Source organism: Balearica regulorum, chromosome 1 (assembly GCF_011004875.1).
Source record: "Balearica regulorum gibbericeps isolate bBalReg1 chromosome 1, bBalReg1.pri, whole genome shotgun sequence".
NCBI classification, from domain to species: Eukaryota; Metazoa; Chordata; class Aves; order Gruiformes; family Gruidae; genus Balearica; species Balearica regulorum.
In genome coordinates, this window is record NC_046184.1 from 135,684,500 (window position 1) to 135,702,399 (window position 17,900).

General features: G+C 43.8%; 1 protein-coding gene across 9 annotated transcripts in view; it reads left to right on the forward strand.

The window, feature by feature from the left end:
• GPM6B (glycoprotein M6B) overlaps positions 1-17,900 on the forward strand; it is a 110,530-nt gene that overhangs the window by 73,071 nt on the left and 19,559 nt on the right. For 3 of the 9 annotated variants that reach the window (XM_075776130.1, XM_075776112.1, XM_075776103.1), the window contains exon 2: positions 12,006-12,125. The exons of 2 other annotated variants lie outside the window; for them this stretch is intronic. In XM_075776130.1, coding sequence (XP_075632245.1) covers positions 12,006-12,125 — 120 coding nt within the window. Of the gene's footprint in view, positions 1-4,149; positions 4,598-12,005; positions 12,126-17,900 lie in introns of those variants that run through there. 4 more of the 9 variants (XM_010302355.2, XM_010302354.2, XM_075776121.1 and 1 more) reach the window with 3 other exon arrangements.

The window sequence follows — 17,900 nt, forward strand, 5'->3', positions numbered from 1 at the left end:
AATATATAGTTTGGTTTATCTGCTGTGTTTATCAATGATAGGACAGAGGTTTGGAGTTTAAGAAATTACTTAAGATGATAAGTGCTTAAAATCCATCATATATTACAGCAATCTGGAAAGCAGTAAGAAGGGGGGGGGAGGCTTTACACTCATGCATCACTTGAAGCTTTTAGAAGATGATTTAGTAGGTACAATTAATGCTTTTCAATAGTTGGGATTGATGGCTTCTGAAGTCTCCAGCTCAAGCTCTTGTGAAGTTGTCATTGCTCATTTGGGGAAGGGTTATCCTGGCAGGAAGTAGGGGAAGGAGTCTCCCAGCCTGTTAGTTTTGTGTTTGTAAATCATCTGCTCTGAAGTCCTGAGCCTGCCGAACAAAATCTGCTTGCCAGCAGGAAAGCATGCAGCTGTTTGAAGGAGTAGGTCTCGCTGATACAGAGTGGAGGGCTTCGTTAGGGGCTTTCCTCCGGGGACAGGCTGTAACCAAAGGTTCTGTCAATGTGTTTTCTGTTTAAAGAAAGAAAATTCCAGATGACGTTTTGTGGTGGGTTGACCCTGGCTGGGGGCCAGGTGCCCACCAGAGCTGCTCTATCACTCCCCTCCTTCACTAGACAGGGGAGAAAAGGTATAACAAAAAGCTTGTGGGTCGAGATAAGGACAGGGAGAGATCACTCACTAATTATTGTCATGAGCAAAACAGACTGAACTGAGAGAGGAAATTCATCTAATTTATTACTAAGCAAAACAAAGTAGAGGAATGAGAAATAAAATCAAATATTCAGACACCTCCCCCCGCCCCTCCCATCTTCCCGGGCTCAACTTCACTCCCAGCTTCAACCTCCTCCCCCCTCAGCGGCACAGGGGGGCAGGAAATGGGGGTTACGGTCAGTTCATCACACGGTGTTTCTGCTGCTTCTTCCTCCTCAGGGGGAGGACTCCTCTCATCATTCCCCTGCTCCAGCATGGAGTCCCTCTCATGGGAGACAGTCCTTCACGACCTTCTCCAATGTGAGTCCTTCCCACAGGCTACAGTCCTTCATGAACTGCTCCAACGTGGGTCTCTCCCAGGGGGTGCAGACCTTCAGGAGCAAACTGCTCCAGCGTGGGGTCCCCCACGGGGTCACAAGTCCTGCCAGCAAACCTGCTCTGGCGTGGGCTCCTCTCTCCACGGGGCCACAGGTCCTGCCAGGAGCTTGCTCCAGCGTGGGCTTCCCACAGGGTCACAGCCTTCTTCAGGTGCCTCCACCTGCTCCGGCGTGGGGTCCTCCACGGGCTGCAGGTGGAATCTCTACACCCCCTCATCCTCCCTCCATGGGCTGCAGGGGGACAGCCTGCCTCACCATGGTCTTCACCACGGGCTGCAGGGGGATCTCTGCTCCGGCGCCTGGAGCACCTCCTGCCCCTCCTTCTGCACTGACCTTGGTGTCTGCACAGTGTCTTACATCTTCTCACTCCTCTCTCCGGCTGCAAAAAGCCCTCTCTCTAACTGTTTTTTTTCCCTTCTTAAATATGTTATCCCAGAGGCGCTGATTGGCTTGGCCTTGGCCAGCGGCGGGTCCGTCTTGGAGCCGGCTGGCGTTGGCTCTGTCAGACACAGGGGAAGCTTCTAGCAGCTTCTCGCAGAAGCCACCCCTGTTGTCGTGTCCCCCCCCCCCCCCGCTACCAAAACCTTGCCACGCAAACCCAACACACGTTTGTATGTTCTGTGTATTTATACTGATAAGTGCATTAATATTATACCACTTGAAGGAGTTTTTGAACAGGCCTTTTGTAATTTGGGGTAGTCAGAAGAGAGGTTTCAACCTTTTAAACTTGTAGACCTTCCAAAGTAAGCCAAGATCATTAAGAAATGGGGATCTAGACTATGACAGCAGCAAGTAGAAGTACTGACTGAACAGTAAGTTCCAAGAAGGGAATTTTGATGTCAGAGGCAATCAACCGTTTTGACCAATAACTAAAATTTGTGTGATTTTCAGCAAGTAGGGTATGTTTGCTGTGGATTTTCAATCTTACTGATGTTAAACATGGAAAAAACCCCACTCTTTGTAGAACATTTTCTTTGTATAATCATTATCCTAGTTGTAAATAAGTTGTCTTTCCTTTCATGACTCTGGGATTCGAACAACTTTTAGTAATGGTTCAGCAAACATCTATGGTTTCACCTTTCTGCTGCTTCCTTGAGGGAGTGCATTTGCATGGTCTTGCTGGGCAGGGATTTCAGTACGCGTATGGACTGATGTGTGGGCATTGGAGGAGATTGGAGAAATGCCTTGCGCCTGGGTTGAGGTCTCTGCTGAGGCTGCTGATTTGATTACCTTCAGGAACCCAACCCGTTGCCTCACGTTGGTTCCTGAGGATACTTTATCTTCTCTACAGATTAACTTCATCCTGCTTATAAAAAGGTCTGCTGAGGTGGGAGCTTCAACTGCAGACTCTAAGAGCGACTCTTCATCAGGGAGTGTAGTGACAGGACAAGGGGTAATGGGTTTAAGCTGAAGGAGGGTTGATTTATATTAGATGTCAGAAAGAAATTCTTCACTGTGAGGGTGGTGAGGCACTGAAACAGGTTGCCCAGAGAGGTTGTGGAGGCCCCCTCCCTGGAAGCGTTCAAGGCCAGGTTGGATGGGGCTTTGGGCAACGTGGTCTAGTGGAGGGTGTCCCTGTCCATGGCAGGGGGGGTTGGAACTAGATGGTCTTTGAGGTCCCTTCCAACCAAAACCATTCTATGATTTTATTCTATGGTTCCTGGGCTCCAAGAAAGCCTTTTAGGCAAATGCTTGACATCAAGTTTTAACGCTGTGATATGAAACCTTAGAATAAGTCCAAGACCTCTTGGCAGCTGGGCTGAAGCATATGTCTGAGCAGTAATGCCCAAAGCAAAGTGACAAGTATGGTGACCACAGTGAGAAAAGAGGATTTCTGCACTGATTTTTGCAAGAGAAGGGAACTTTCTCTAAAGGTTGGGTCTGAGGTTTTTTGTGCTTTTCACTAGGCACCCATAGAAATAAAAATGCGCAGCAAAATTGTGGGTGTAATAACGTTAATCAGAAGAGGCTGAATTGCAGCTTTGGACTGCTTCCCTCTTCCCACTCTCCTGGTTGAATCTGTTATATGGAACATGCAGCGTGTAGGTTTTAACATCCCCAGCATTTGCTGAATCTGCTAGTCGTCTTTGCAGCCTGCAGAATGGGCTGTGGCAGCTGGACCAGCGAAGCCTGCCAGACCACAAAGGCCATTACTCCATGGTTGCTCCATCATCCTACACATGAAAAGGGGGTGCCTTTGGGCACGTCTGCCCAGTGCAGTGTGGCACGCTGCGAGGCCACTGAGACAAGCGAAGTGATAGACAAGGTTAATTAGCCTCAGTACAGTACAGCATTTAAATATGTCAGTTATCTTGGGGCTTGGAAGGTGAATAATACCCTTGTGTGGTGTTGCCTGCTCTGTGGCTCCCCAGCACAGGGCTGCTTAGAGTGGGCTAGGGACACCTAAAGTCACCTCGCGCAGTGCAGTGTACACATGTCCTGGTTTTGTTGCCTCCAGAGCCAGGTTAGTACAGCTTGTGAGATCGCACTGCAGTCTGTCTCGATTTAGGGGAGCGATCAAACGTGCTTAACAGCAACTCTGCCCTCACTTTTAAGCATGGCTTTAAGTCTCTAATGGCAGACATCCTTTTAAAAACCCAAGCTGTGTTTTCTTAAACATTTTATCCTTTAAAGTATTGCATGTGCATTTTAGGTCATTTGAGCTTGCTTCCTTTCTGCTTGGTTGGATTTTTTGTGTGCTTTTTTTTCCATCGTTCTTGCTAGTCAGAGAAAGAATTTACATTTTTCCATGTATATATATATGCCCACTTTTGCTTTTATGCTTCTCTGACAAGAGTCTTTTGCCGTGGGTGAGCGGAACTTACTTGGCAAAGAAAGCAAACAGAGAGAACAGACCCATCGCCCTCCACCCCTTGAAAGAGCAGAGGGCATGTGGAATAAATCAAAATGCGAAGCATAATAACGAGGTCCCATGGGAAAGGGAGCCCTGTGATTGTGTGCCGGCGTGCACTCCCCTTAGAGACGGCGGCTGGGGGGCTCCTTTCTTTCTTGCTCACATCTCATCTCCCAACGTCGCCAATCCATTCACCGCCGAGAGAATTGATTAACATTCGCCGGGAGCCTTGGGAGACAGGGAGAGACGGGGAGAACGGAGGGCAAGGGGAAGGGGGTGCGAGCTGGTGATGCCAGTCCCCACGACGCGGCGAGCCGGGGCACAGTTGGGCACAGGGTGGCTATTTTATAGCTGGGGACCGTGGTGACGTATGGCTGAGCACTCGCTGGCACGGCTCCTCGTGGACCAGTCAGCGGAGCGAAATTGAAGCTGACAAGACTTTTCTGGCGTTTTGGAAAGGGCTGTAATCTACTGTAGGGGAGAACAGAGCCGCTCAATCACCGCCGCCGTAAATAGGAGACGGAAGGGAGTGAGAAAGGAGGCGAAGAGAAAAAGTGCTTGCTGGGGGGGGAGGGGGGGGCAGCATTTTTGGTGGATGGTATGAAGCCAGCCATGGAAACTGCAGCAGAGGAAAATGCAGAACAAAGCCAAGAGAAAAAAGGTACCCAGGGGTCTAACAATAGCCTGTTTAAATCTTTTCATTCAGGGGGCTTAAAGAGGTTTAGGCCAGTTTTGTCACTTTTTCAAATAGCTCTTAAACAATCATTATTGCATCTTCGGGCTTTCAGCTGTCCTTTCCTGCATGGCTTGACAACAAATTAATAGAGCGGCAATCTTTCTGTCTGCATCTGTATTTGCTCTGAATCTGTCCTAACTCTACTAGAAATGATGTTTGCAAGACAAGTCTTGTTATTGCTGCGTCTTTGATGGATTTTGGTAAATTTGTTTTACAGAGGTAGCGTGTGCCTGTGTGTTTGCATGTTGTTTTCAGAGCCATAATCTGGAGTTTTCATCGAGACTTGCCATGTAGCAAGGCTTTGCAATGCAGTGTGGGAGACCTAGGTTATAATAACATGTAATAGATTATAATATCATCACACAACCTTTGTGTAGTTAGCTTGGTGCCAAATGCTACTCTGAATTTTAAATTCCTTTTCTATGGTGTCGTCTGTCAAATTTTGCTTATGTGGAGATCTGCCTGTGGTATGATAATGGAGAATAATGTGATGAGTTTCACAACATTAGGTTTCAGGATGTGTTAATCACTGAGAATTGCTGCTTAATGGAGAGAACAACTCCATGGTAGCTGTTCTGCGGTGGGGAGATGGCAGCACAGGAACAGAGATGCTTCATCCATCCCAGCCTTACAGGTGATTTATTTGGTTTGGAGTGCGGAACTTCAGAGGGTAAATTCAACTGGTAAAGGACTGTTTTGTTTCTGAATTGTATAATTAATACCAAAGAAATGTCCCTTTTCAGTGTAGCAGACTGCTGTAAAAAATTGTAGCAATATTTTTTTGCTAAATGATACAGCAGTAACAAAATTATTAAAATTTCCCCTGCCTTTTTACATGAGTCATAGTAGACTTTTGAACCTGTTGTGTGACAGCTAAAACAATCTGAGTATCTCATAGGCATACGCAGCTGATACACAACTAATACATTTCCCCAAGTAAAATTGTTTAATTTATTGTTAAGCAGTTCAGATGCAAACGTAATGATAAATCTCGGTATTGTCCAGTACCAGATTTTGTTTTCCTTCTTTGAATCTGATGCCTCCTACACGCTTTGTATAATTCAAACCTAGCTTCAGTTTCAAGTAAATGAAATTTGTCAAGTGATTAGACATAGTACTACATAATCCCTTAGGGATTTCGCAAAAGGAGGTCCACTGATGAGAGATTAAACTCTGAAAGCCATTAGTGTATGTGGACAATAATAACCCACCTCACTGCACATATTGAGTAATTAATGTAAAAAATATCCTAAATACCTTGGCTATAAACCCACCTTGAACTCATAGATCATTCTTCAAAAATTACGGCAATTTTTTTCTTCTGATTGATGAGTTTCTTTTAAACTGATAGAGCTCATGTACAATAAACACGCAAGTAAGTTATCCGTATGCATTAGCAGCTGTGCCAAACGGAATGTGTTGCTGAGTGTGTTTATGATGAGTTTATGCCTTCCATTTTATTTTGGCAAGGATGAAAGCACAACATGTAGAATGGTAAATCTGTTACCAAGTCAAGGTGGTTGATCTGTTGCTTTCATAGGATGCAAGCAGGGGAACTTCCTATCTTAATTTTACCACCATTTCCTAGTTTTTCTGTGATAATTTTATACTTTGGATCTGTTACATAGGTATGTGTATGTAACACTTCAAGGCTTCGTTCTTGCCAGTTCCCTAATTTCTGAAAGTAACACATGGTCTCTCACATTATGCTTTTTATTTCTATTCACTTAAATTCCCAGTATGTTTCACAGCAAATTAAAATGCAGAAAGCTGAAACAGTCCTACTCCTAGTTTCAATAGCAAAATAAATAGCCCAGATCCCCCTGCAGTGTTACCGCCATGAAGCGGTGATGTAGGAGGCATATTTGGGTTTGGGGGGCAGATTTTCCAAAGTGCTGAGACTGTCTAGCCCAGTCGGGTTTTTAGATGGGCTCAGCAGGCATCAGGTACCTCTGAAACGGCAGGATTTTTCAAAAGGGCTCTTTCACCACCAGCTCTCATGGAGAAAAACGAGCTTTTTCTCTGTGTGAGGAAACTTCCTGGAAAATGTTGCCACTTCGCTTTGGGTTGTAAAACGGAAGCTGACTCCTTCAAAAATATGTCCATTTACTGCCTGGACTGGATCCTCCTACCTGCTATGCCTTACAGGCTCGCGGGGCTTGCAACACTTGCTTCTTCCTCTAAGATCCCACCTGGACTTAGTGTAATGGCTATCCCTTACGAGATGCCCTAGATCCGGTGATTGCCAGGCAGCCACCGCAGCTTGAAGCCGTTGAAGTGCTATCACTAAGTCTTTTAACTCTTCCTTCCAGAAATGAATTGCAAAGTCCAAGGAGATAAACCAACCTCAGAGGGGGGCTTGGGGGATGTCGTTATTGCTAAGACTGAACAAGAGAAGACCCCGAGCGTTTCACTCTGGGTGTTCCAGTTCTTGCACTGCCAAGTTCAGAGGAAAGTCTCTGCGTTTAACTTATTAGCAAATTGTACTTTTCAGCTAAGAGGTTTTTTTCCCTTTACCAGAATTTTATACTACAGGTCTCCAGATTGTGTTTTTTAATGTAAGGACCTCCTTAATGCTGTACTCTAATTGTACAGAATAAATACTTGGAGGAAGTCAGGCTCGGACTGCATGCTGTATCTATCTACAGGGCTCCCTGTGCTCTGGAGGAGAATTGCTGGTAGGCAATACTGCCCCAGCACCTGGGATGAGCAGCGAGAGCTATTTTCAGTTTGAGCACCTAACACAGTCAGATCTGAAGGGTGGTGCCACATAGGTACCGGTTTGTGTTTCCCATCCCTGTGGCAAGTGCGGATGGCCAGCTATTTTGGATTGCAGCGTAGTTGAGACAATTTACACAAGCTAATGTGCTTTGTGAATATTTACTGATTGATAAATGAAAATGATCGACCTTATTTAAAGTACACTGAATTGTACGTAATTGTATAAAAAATTATATTTTAATAGTTATTTTCGTGAATCCCCTGCCTGATTCAGGCAGTGGTACTGCCCAGCTGATGGATTCAGTGTTTATCAGACATTTGTTTCTCTGCGCCCAGATGAGTGGCTGCTGCCCCAGTTTTTTTAATTGGAAATGGAACAACACCCATGTTGATGGAGATAAGAAATAAGTCAGCTTTATACTGTGTATCAGCAGCTCTTATCAGAGGAGAACACCATGAGCAAGCTGAAGCAAAATGTTTAACAGATACTTTACAGGGCTGCAGGACAGATTGGATGCATTTTAAAGATGAAGGTTTACAAATTATTACAAATGACAGGGTTTATCTTGCAGGCATTAAATTAAATCAAAACGTGAGGACTGGGCAGGCAGATTTACTGAGGTGGAATAAATAAGAAAAACGAAATGCCGTTTTGCATCAGCAGTGAAGGATATAGATCCTGATACACATTAACAGAGACAAGAAGTTTTCCTTTTCATTTAACTATGAGAAATACTACCACGTTGCAAAATTAAAAAAAAAAAGCACAAACCAAAACAAAACCCCAACTGTGGATGACCATGGTGAATTTACCAATTACACATGGGAGAATGGAAGAAAGCCATTCCACTACGATATAGCTTCCTTATATGAATACATATGATGTTCAAATTGTATACACTGTGCTGAGGAATAATGAAAACCAGCCTGAGCAGCTGTACCCAAGGTTCCTTTTAATTGTCTCTTCCCTACTAATGCGCTCTCGATGAAAGAAGACCTCGTGCTCCAGAATGGCTGTGAGCTTTATTATTTTCATCGTATACGAAGCCGTCTTTCCAATTTTAAACTCTAAATAGACAAGTATATGCTAGTCAAAAATAGAAAGAAAATATTTCTCTCGAATGCAACTGTACAACTGTGTGTGGTAGTGTAAATGGAGCTGCTGAAGTGCGACGTGAGAAAGGAGTGAATGTGCAGTTTATTTCACTTTTAGCGAAGTTCTTGTTGCGCAGTGAGCTTACGACATTTTCATGCGTCACAGATAGAGGTATTTTTCATTGCAGCTAATTGACAGAAAATGGCTTTTTTATATATGTGTCATGGTTATTAGCCAAAATTTTTAAACATACTCCCTTAATGTTAGGCTCATGTAGTGATTTCAGAGCTGTCAAGCCATTTAAAGATTTTTAGTATGCTGCATATTTTTTCCTGTTTCAAGCAGTTTACTGGTGTTTCAGATCCCCTGAAAACAATAACTGCTTTAAGTCCCTGAAGAATATGACTGTAGGAAGAGAGGTCCAGCCCAGGGAGAATCTGGGACACGCGATAGTCTGGGGATAATAATTTGGCAGGCTTAGTGATTTAGGTTTTAATGAATAGGATTTGGTTTCCAAATAGGAGGGGGTTGAAAAACACTCGGAGAATGTACTCACGCTGGTCTGAACGACCTCATGAAAGCAGAAAACCTAGACACATGTGCCACAGGATATGGTAACGGGAAAGAAACCCAGATGGCACTCTACATGCACAGTGGATTCTGCAGTGGGAGCAAAGGGGCTGAAGAGGGTTGGGGGGAGAGTAACCCCCTTTGGTTACTCTGATCTTTTCCCGTTTTCTGGCCAGCCCTGCCCCTAATGCAGTATTCATCACCAGATCAGAAATGACCAAATGACGACCCTCTCTTCGCTCCCGTGGACTGCTTCGACAGATGAACGTCATAACTGTTTGTTTCCTCTAAAAACCGTATGCTAAAGGCAGCAAGCGTAAGGATGTCAGGCCCCAGGAATTTGATTACAGGTGTGCAAAATGATTCAGCCTGAATGAATATTGAACACTACAGTCACCATCAGTGTGCCTGCGTGGTGTGACGTGAAAACATTGTCAGTCCTGTAGCTGCTGTGTCCGTGCAGGATCGAGTACAGCCTAGTTCAGACGGGAGGCCTCAAGCTGTATGAGCTTGGCTGTGCAGGGAGAGTATTGTAACCTAGACCTGGGAATGCAATTAGCATAGTTAGTTCCTCAAAAAGCAAGAGATAAAGAAGTCATTTAAAGCTATTTCCTTTCCTGACTATTTGGGGTACAGCGTTAACCTCTAATTCACGCTTACCACCTGCAGTAGTTGTTATGCCACTGAAGCCTTGTGGGGTTATTGACCTGGTGGTGATTTTTCATGAGTGGGCCTTGGTGGGTGCCAGTGAAGTCAACAAAAGATACCCTTCAACTTCAGAGGTCGTGCCAGGCATGCAGTAAGGGCTACCGAACAGCAATTGCTAAGTGGCTCTTTGCAGAGCAGTGGAAAAATTGCAATTCCTTAAGGAGTTTGAACTGTCTCCTAAAGAAGAGAACCCTGTTACTGCAAAACCAGAAATTACTAATTAAAAAAAACCCCAACAACTTCACAGAATATTTTCACTTACAGAAACGATGCTACAAAGTTTACGTACTATCTCCACATTTCAGGGTTTGCTGTTTGTCCCATCGCAGACAGTGGTGACTCCACCAGCGTCCCCTCAGGCTAAGGCAGAAAGCCAGCTGCCTGCTCTGAGCAAGGGGGTTTTGTAGCCGTTGCAGGAGAAATCTCAATTTGTGGGTTCAGGCCTGGTAGGATAAAATCCTTTTAGTGCCAGGGGTTTGGTCTAGATGCTGCTGCAATGCAAATGAAGACTTTTTTTTTTTCTTCCCAGAAGTCTTTGCAGCTGGTTATTTTTAATTAAAAAAAAATAAAAATCTGAGTCTGTTACCAATGTCAAGTTAAGTAGCTTCAAAAAAACCAGGGAGCAAACAGTCGGGAGGGAGAGGGGAGACGGTATGCAGTACTAGCGAGCAATTCTGTTGTTTTCCATTTTGTATCAAATTAAATTATTATGGCATCTCTTGTGATCTCATGAACAGGATTGTTCCTGTGTAAGCAGAAGGAAATGATATCATCCTGAGCATGCACAGTCATTTTGGAATGATGCCTTCAACACATTTTGAATATGCTTATGTTTGTAAGATGTGGAATTTGGCTTTCCTAAAAGGAAGGATAAGCTGCAAAAAGCGAAATAATACCTTTTAGAAAAAATACACTACCTGATACCTGCTTGCTGATTTGTGTGCGAGTTGCAGAGAGAGGAGAAACACCAAGCCAAAAAGGATCCTTTAGAAAGCCATTGATACTAAGTTTTGCGTCCCAAACCCAAAAGACTGTTTTAGTACTGTAGTTGACTTGCTGGTGTAGGAGATGAACAAATTCTTGTTTCAAACCTCTAGATCCAACATGTGGATTCAAGGCCAAGATTTTTTCTTGACGTACGTGAATGTATCTTTGCCAAATTTCTTGTTGCACCAGCAGCAAAACCACGAGAGAAGGACCAGGTCCAGGACCTTCCTAGCCCCTCACAGGCCAGAAATTTATGGCATTCCTACTCCCCCTGTGCCCCAAAATTTGTCTCTGACCTAGTCTACGGTAGATGAGTTTTCAGCATCATAACCTTTGCTTCCTCCACCTGCCCAAATGCTGCTGAATTGGATTTATTCTGGCCGGAGATGATGGTTACTTTCTCATTTAGCCACTGCAGAGTGGGATTCTGGTGCCTTTTAAATAAAGATCTGTCTGTGTCGCCCTGACAGCCTTGACAAAGTCATAGCGGTGCCGAGGGGGCACGTGTAGGTTCAAGAGTGGTTTGATGTTGTTTTGCCAGCAACCTCTTTCAGGGAGCTTGGAAGCCCTGTGCCGATGAGTGCGCGATGAGTGTGCGAGCAGGTCAGGCGTGTTACTGCACGTGGGGTCTCGTTGCTGAGCTTCATCTGTCCTCTGAAAAGGCGAGGAGAAGGGTAACTGCTCTCCTTCATTGTAAACCCAGAGCAAGTCTGTTTTAACACACTTGGTCCAGATTTTTGGATGTGAGCAGAGCCTATGTGAAATAAAGCCCACGACTTTTTTTTTTTTTTTTTTTTAAATGTAAGAAGGTAATGGAGCAAACTCGTGTGTTTGCCCTACCTCTATGCATGACAATAACCATTTTCTTTGACAGATTTAGGATGTTTTAAAAAAAACCAAACAGGTAAAGTGGTTTTCCATGACTTTGTGTTCCTTTACTTCTGGAGCCAGAGCTCTTTGCCATGGACAAAGAGAGGGAGATTTGAGAGTGGGTGGGGGGAAAGGAATAGAGAGTCCTTCCCTACGTGTTTAATTCAAATCCTAGGTGGAGTTTTAGCTATTCAACCTTTCTTAACACCTGTGTGTCTCCCTGTCGATGTCCCTCCCAACCCCTCCCTTGGATTGGTAAAGTTATGTTGTTTCATTTCTGAAACTACAGCGTGTTTTTCTGGGCTCTTATTTTTAAATGACTGAAAGTGCTGAACTAAAACTTGCTGGTGACACTGACTTTTTACCACCTGAAATTGGCAGTGATCACCAGACCAGAAATGGAAATTGGCAGGTACCACTGGATGTACAGGAGTTCAAGGCCACACCGGTACCATCATGTGCCAGCATTGAGAGGCAATATTAGTCCTTTGGGGATTCAAGGTAAATAAAGGGCTGGGTGAAAGGGAAATGGAGAGTTCAGAAATGGTAGTAGCATAAATCTAATGCTTTGCACTAGTCCTAACAATTTAAGATAAATGTTCTTCTGTTTTTCTTGTTTTGTTTGTTAAGGCTGCAAGGAGTATAGTTCTTTCATATGAATACTTGACATAAATTTAAATTTGGTTGTTCATGCTTGAAGGACAATAAAGTGTGTTGAGGGACACCTCCCTTTTAACTCAGCTGCCCGGTAGCTTCAAAACTGTTTACAGATGAGACAGCATAGTATGATTTTGTATGCAGATGAATCTATCAAACTGATCAGTCACAAATGCAGTAATTGACACTAAAGCAGTGACAGCACATCTCATTTACTAGTTGCCTACAATATGCTTCCTAGACAATATTCTGTGGTATTGTTTGCATTTTTCCCTTGCTAGAAGCAGTAAGTGCATATGTCAGAGTCTAAAGGAGGATTTCAGCTGAGGCTTTAAAAATGCTTTGGTGATTCCACATGCCTGTCCTTTCAATATCTGGCTTGAGACCTGAAAGAGATCCTATTTTGATTTCCTGAAGCTTCATTTTAAGAGTTTGGGGGGAATTTAGTTTTGAAGCAACTCAGGCACCTGAAATCAAGCATATGATTGATTGCATCGGAAAATTCCAGTCTGACAGAGGGTTAACTCAGTGAAGGATATAAATGCTCAGAGATTTGCAGCTAGCTCTACCCAGCAATCCTCTTCTCTTTATGGAGCTGATTGACTGAAGCCTGCTTGACAGCTTGTTTGCTGGAGATGCCTGCCTCCGCATCAGAGACTTCAACAGCAGCTGCAAGGAAATATTCACCAAAGCTTGCTGCCTAATCCTTCCCTTTTCCATTATATTTTCACACACAGTTCTTTAGGTCTTTAGGATTCAAATGTTTATGGTGTGGTGTTTTGGGGTTCTTTTTGGGAAGTACTTAAGTTTCAAATCATGATCTCTGTCTTCAATATCAATATTCATTTTGGCCATATTACAAATTACATGGGTAACAGACTCGGTACCACAAGACATTTCCAAACTTCAGATCAGTGCACGTGGGATATTTTATACACGGGAGAAATGCTTCAGGAAGGAGTGACAGATTATGAGTGCTGCCTTCCTGGGAACGAGGACGCAGAGGGAGCCGGCCAGATGCCTGGTTATCAGGGTCTTGTGCCTCATCAGCTGGCTCCAGTGATGAGACACGTCCATATGTGCTGGCACGGATGAGCCAGGAGGCAGAGGAGACGCACAGCCTTCTGTCACAGCATCTGGAAGTCTGGCACCTAAAATGGGGCTAGAAACCCTTGTTTAGGCCACTGAACCCTATGCAAGCTGTCTTGAGAAGCTTCTGAAATAACATGCAGGTAAATGTGGTGCCCGTCATGGAAGAATTGAAGATGAAAGGGTTCTTGCTGATGGCAGTAAAAAAACCCAAAACACCAACAAAGCCCAGAAATACCATTTCAAGGGAAGGTGCTTTAAATGGCTGCACTTAAAGAAATGAAATAGTTTCTAGGCAGCAATAAAACGGCTCTGAACAGGTTTGGAGTAAGACCAATCTGGCAATGATGGATTAACCACAGTGAAAATATTAGTCTTTGCTCCTTTCCCTTAGATGGGAGGGAAAATTTCACTTCAGTCACAAATCACAGCTGTAACATGCCTCCCCTCAGTACTGCCATACAGCTCCCCACTGCTGGGTGGCATTGGCTAGTGCGCGGAGATAAACTCTCTGTGTCTTTGATAAGCCACACTATTTCTTGGGTGCCTTTGCAAGCGAACATTTCTACTTTGTCTCCTTTGTCAGTGTCCGAATGGACATCACTAGGAGAAGCAGCTCTGTGGCAGTCCTGGTGGCATCCACCTCTTCTCCCAGGGTTTCCACATACGACATGATCTGTCCTCCCTCTTCTAAGCTTTAATCTGGCACTTGAGCAACCAGGCTCAGTGTGGGATATTCACTGCACTGCTGGAGCCAAGGCATCCCCACAACACCTGCAAACTTAATGAGCCTTTCAAAACACCTAAAACCATTTTTTCGCAGGAAGCAAAGTACTATCTTTTGCTGTAGTAAGAGAAACTTAGCAATGGTTGTTTAACATGAGCTTAACTGCAGGCAGTCTTCCAGGCTGGGTGGGTGTTGTTTGCCTTATGGGAATCTTTTTTTTTTTTTTTTTCCTCTTAACATGCTTCCCCCAGATGCTAGGAGGTGTTTCAGTTGCTTTGTGAGCGCATAAGGGCATGTGAATGTGGATTATCTCTCTGAAACAGCCTGTTCCCTTACTGAAGCAAGCTTAAATTTTGAAAATGGCGTGGTGAGGCCTCAACTGGGGAAAGACCTGCATGAAAGCTGTTGCAGGGCAAAGGACTTCTGCAGTTGTGGTTCAGGTCTGAAATGAAGAATTTACCTTCCAAACCTTAGATCCACCAGGCTGAAATCCCCCCATGTGCTGTTTTTGGCCCTCAGCTCTAGGGAGAGAGAGGTTGTGTTTCTGTTTGCTTCTTTGTAGCTAGGGAGGAGTCAACTGGGGAAGTGGTCTGTAGCAGTGGCTCAAATCCTGTGTGGCAAAAGTATTGCTCTCCTGCTGAGTGCTGAAGGCTGATGGAGAGCGAGGTGAGTTACAGCTGCCAGAAAGGTGGAGCTAAGAGTCTCAACTCCCATCTTCCAGGTAAGATACCTTTGATTAAAGTCAAGTCAGCCTTAAAAATGATGTCAGCCAAATACAGGTGGGTCTGGAGGATGATTGAATCAAGGAAACTCAAATGTCCTTACAGAAGGTTTCACAGAACTGCTGAAGTAGTCCAGGGGACTGAAATGCTTAGGTGCCTTTGTACTTCCCCCAGCAAGCTTGTCTGGACCTTCAGGCATTTTGAGTATCTTTAGCAGTCTGCCCATCCCTTCATCTGTCTCACCTCTTTGGCATGAGTTTGTCCAAAATAATCTCCTGGGCTGGCACCTACTGAAGCAGCAGGTCTTGCATGTTGACTCTACTGAGTCTTTCTCCAAGAAGGGAAAAATAGGTGAGGTCAGTGTGACAGCAGAAAGGAGGAATGTCTTCAGACACGTTGAGCAGTGAGTTGTTGGTATGTCACCTGAGAGTTACAGCCACAGTTTGGACCAGAGGCTGCCCTTGCTGGTGCAATGTATTTGCACTTTGAGCTCTGCCTGTCAACGAGCCCTTCTACATACTCAGGCTGTGCAAAAGTCCCAAGGGTTATTTTGGATAGTAAAACATGAGGATGAGTCTCCAGGAGGAATAATGTCAAAGTTTATACCAATACTGCTTGAGTTATTCCTTATATAAGTCGTCTCTTTTAAATCGTCTACTTGATTTTTTTTCAGCAGAAGTAGCTTACAGCTGAAAAAATATCCATCCTCAAGGATTCCCATATAAACCTGTTTGAAATTCCAAAGTATAAGTTTGGTATTTTTCTTCTGCTGTGGTTTCCACTGTTTTGTAGGCCAAAAGTAAAACAGAGAAGATATGAATTAAAATAAACCAAGTTTTGCCTGACCTTTGTCCAAGAGCAATAAGCCTGGACGAGAGCAATTCTGTAATCACGCTGTCTTATAGGGCAGTGGTGTTCTTCCCATCAGGTCTGACTCCTTGCTCTCACACAGCAAACGCCTGGGATGGGCACTTGCAATAAGCATGGATGGAGTGATTCACTTTTCATAGATTGCACTGTCTGAAAAAGACACCTTCAGAACACCCGTGAGCTTAATGAGCTGGGAATGATATAGATGGGGAATGTGTGTATTTCAGTACATTTGAAGAAGATAAATTAGATAAGGCCTGTAAAGGACCATTCTGATCATCTGTCCTCACATGAAACAGGCTTGATTCCTGCAGTGGGAATGCTAGGGTTTTTTCTGCAAGTGCTGGTTTGGGCCTGAGATTTGAAGAAAAATGGGCATTATGTTTACTGCTGTCTGTTCTTAGAGTCTTTTCTGTCTCATTTAATAGCATCCAGAAGAGAGAAATCTTGCCTGGGTAAAGCAGCCTTTTCTCCAATTTGAACGTCATGTTTTCTTTAGTGAAAGGAAAAAAAAAAGTTAGCTGTTTCTGTTGATGAGCATTGATAACCTCTGCAAGGTGGTTTGGGTTTTTTTGTTAAACATGTTAGCAAAAAATGCACATGATTTTAAATCTATGTTTACTGTATTTTTACTGGAGTATTAGGAGCAGCTTATAATCATTACTCATGCAGTACCACAGAGATACTTGGTGCTTTGTGGATTTAAAAAGGGGTCTGCTAATGGTGCTTCGAGGCTGAGATGGTTGTTCTTAGCGTGCACCAGTTCTCCTGGTTTCTCTGCACCCATTCCAGCACAGAAAGCATGAGCAAGGACTTTTAGTTCCATGCTACACAAGAATATGGAAGCATCTAATGAAGTTTAAAGATGGCAGACTTAAAACTGATTATGGCCAATAAAGACCTTCTCAGAAGTGGGCAGTATGGCAGTGCTGAAACCAAATATCTGATACATATGTATCAAGAGTATCTGGAGAAGTTGTAATTAATGCTGATAACCTTCAGTAAGGAGCTACTTGTTCTTTGAGGAGCCCTGAAATAGTAAAGATTGGGATGAGATTTACTGAGTGAATCAGACTACCCCAGATCTCACTCATTTCACTTGAATGAAGCATCTCGTGCCAGCCACTGCGAAGGGTGAGAGCGGTCAGCTTGCTGGATTTCAGGTCTCGTCCTTTGTGGCCCTGTGGTCTCCAAAGAGCACGTCTTCTCCATGACAGATACTATGCTTGCTAAGAAGGCTTATTTATTGATTTACAGCTTTCGGAGAGGGTGATGCAAATGCAGGGGGGGAGATTACCGATCTAGCTAGACTAAAGTGCCCTCACGTTAAGTTTTCTGGCTCTCATGAAGAGTTCATTTTCAGTATAAGTTAATTTCACAACTTCTGATTTGGAGAGGACAAAAAGGCAAAATTAGGGAAGGTTGAATTTGAAAGGAAGTTTTCTGTGGATGAGCTTTACGAGGTTCATGGGAGGAAAATAAAGGATTTTTCTCTGTTTGAACTCATCACTTATTTAGTCTGTTTAATGTACTTAAACCAAAAGTGTGGTGAGTGAGCATTTATCGTAATTAATAACAGAGGTTTTAGCTCTGTGTCGTGTTTTGTGAATTGGCAAGTTTTAAGATGAACAGGAATAGGTAAGAAGAAGAGCTTCAACAAAGACTTCCAAGTGATTTAACACACAGCCTTTTTATTTTAGTGCCCCTATTAAAGTGTGGAGAGAAATTTGTCACATGCTTTAAAGTTCCCCTTGTAACATGAAATGTTTTATCTTATTGTACTGTTGCCACTGACCCTTGGCTGCTGATGTGGGTGATAGATGCGAGAAGTAAAGTTATCTTACTGCCAGGTACTGGCTTATTCTCACACAGGGAAGAAGGAGATAAATTCCATTTTTGCTTCTGAGGTATTGGTGTATTCCTGCATCCCTCACTGCTTCCCCCGTAGCTGTCAGTCACGCTGTAAGGTATGAAAATGTACATCCTAGTATGCATAAGCCATTCAGAATGGAGATTTTAAAAAATACAGTAGGTGGCAGAAAGTAAAATTGGCATTTGCTTCCATTGACATAAAGTTCACTTTCTGACAAAGGTCCGTGGTGGTTTAGTACTCTAGTGGTATTATACACACTTGGTACTGGGTGATCTTCAGCACTGGGGAAATAGGAGGTGAATGTAAAGTATCAAGTCCTCCTCTTTCATTTATTTGTG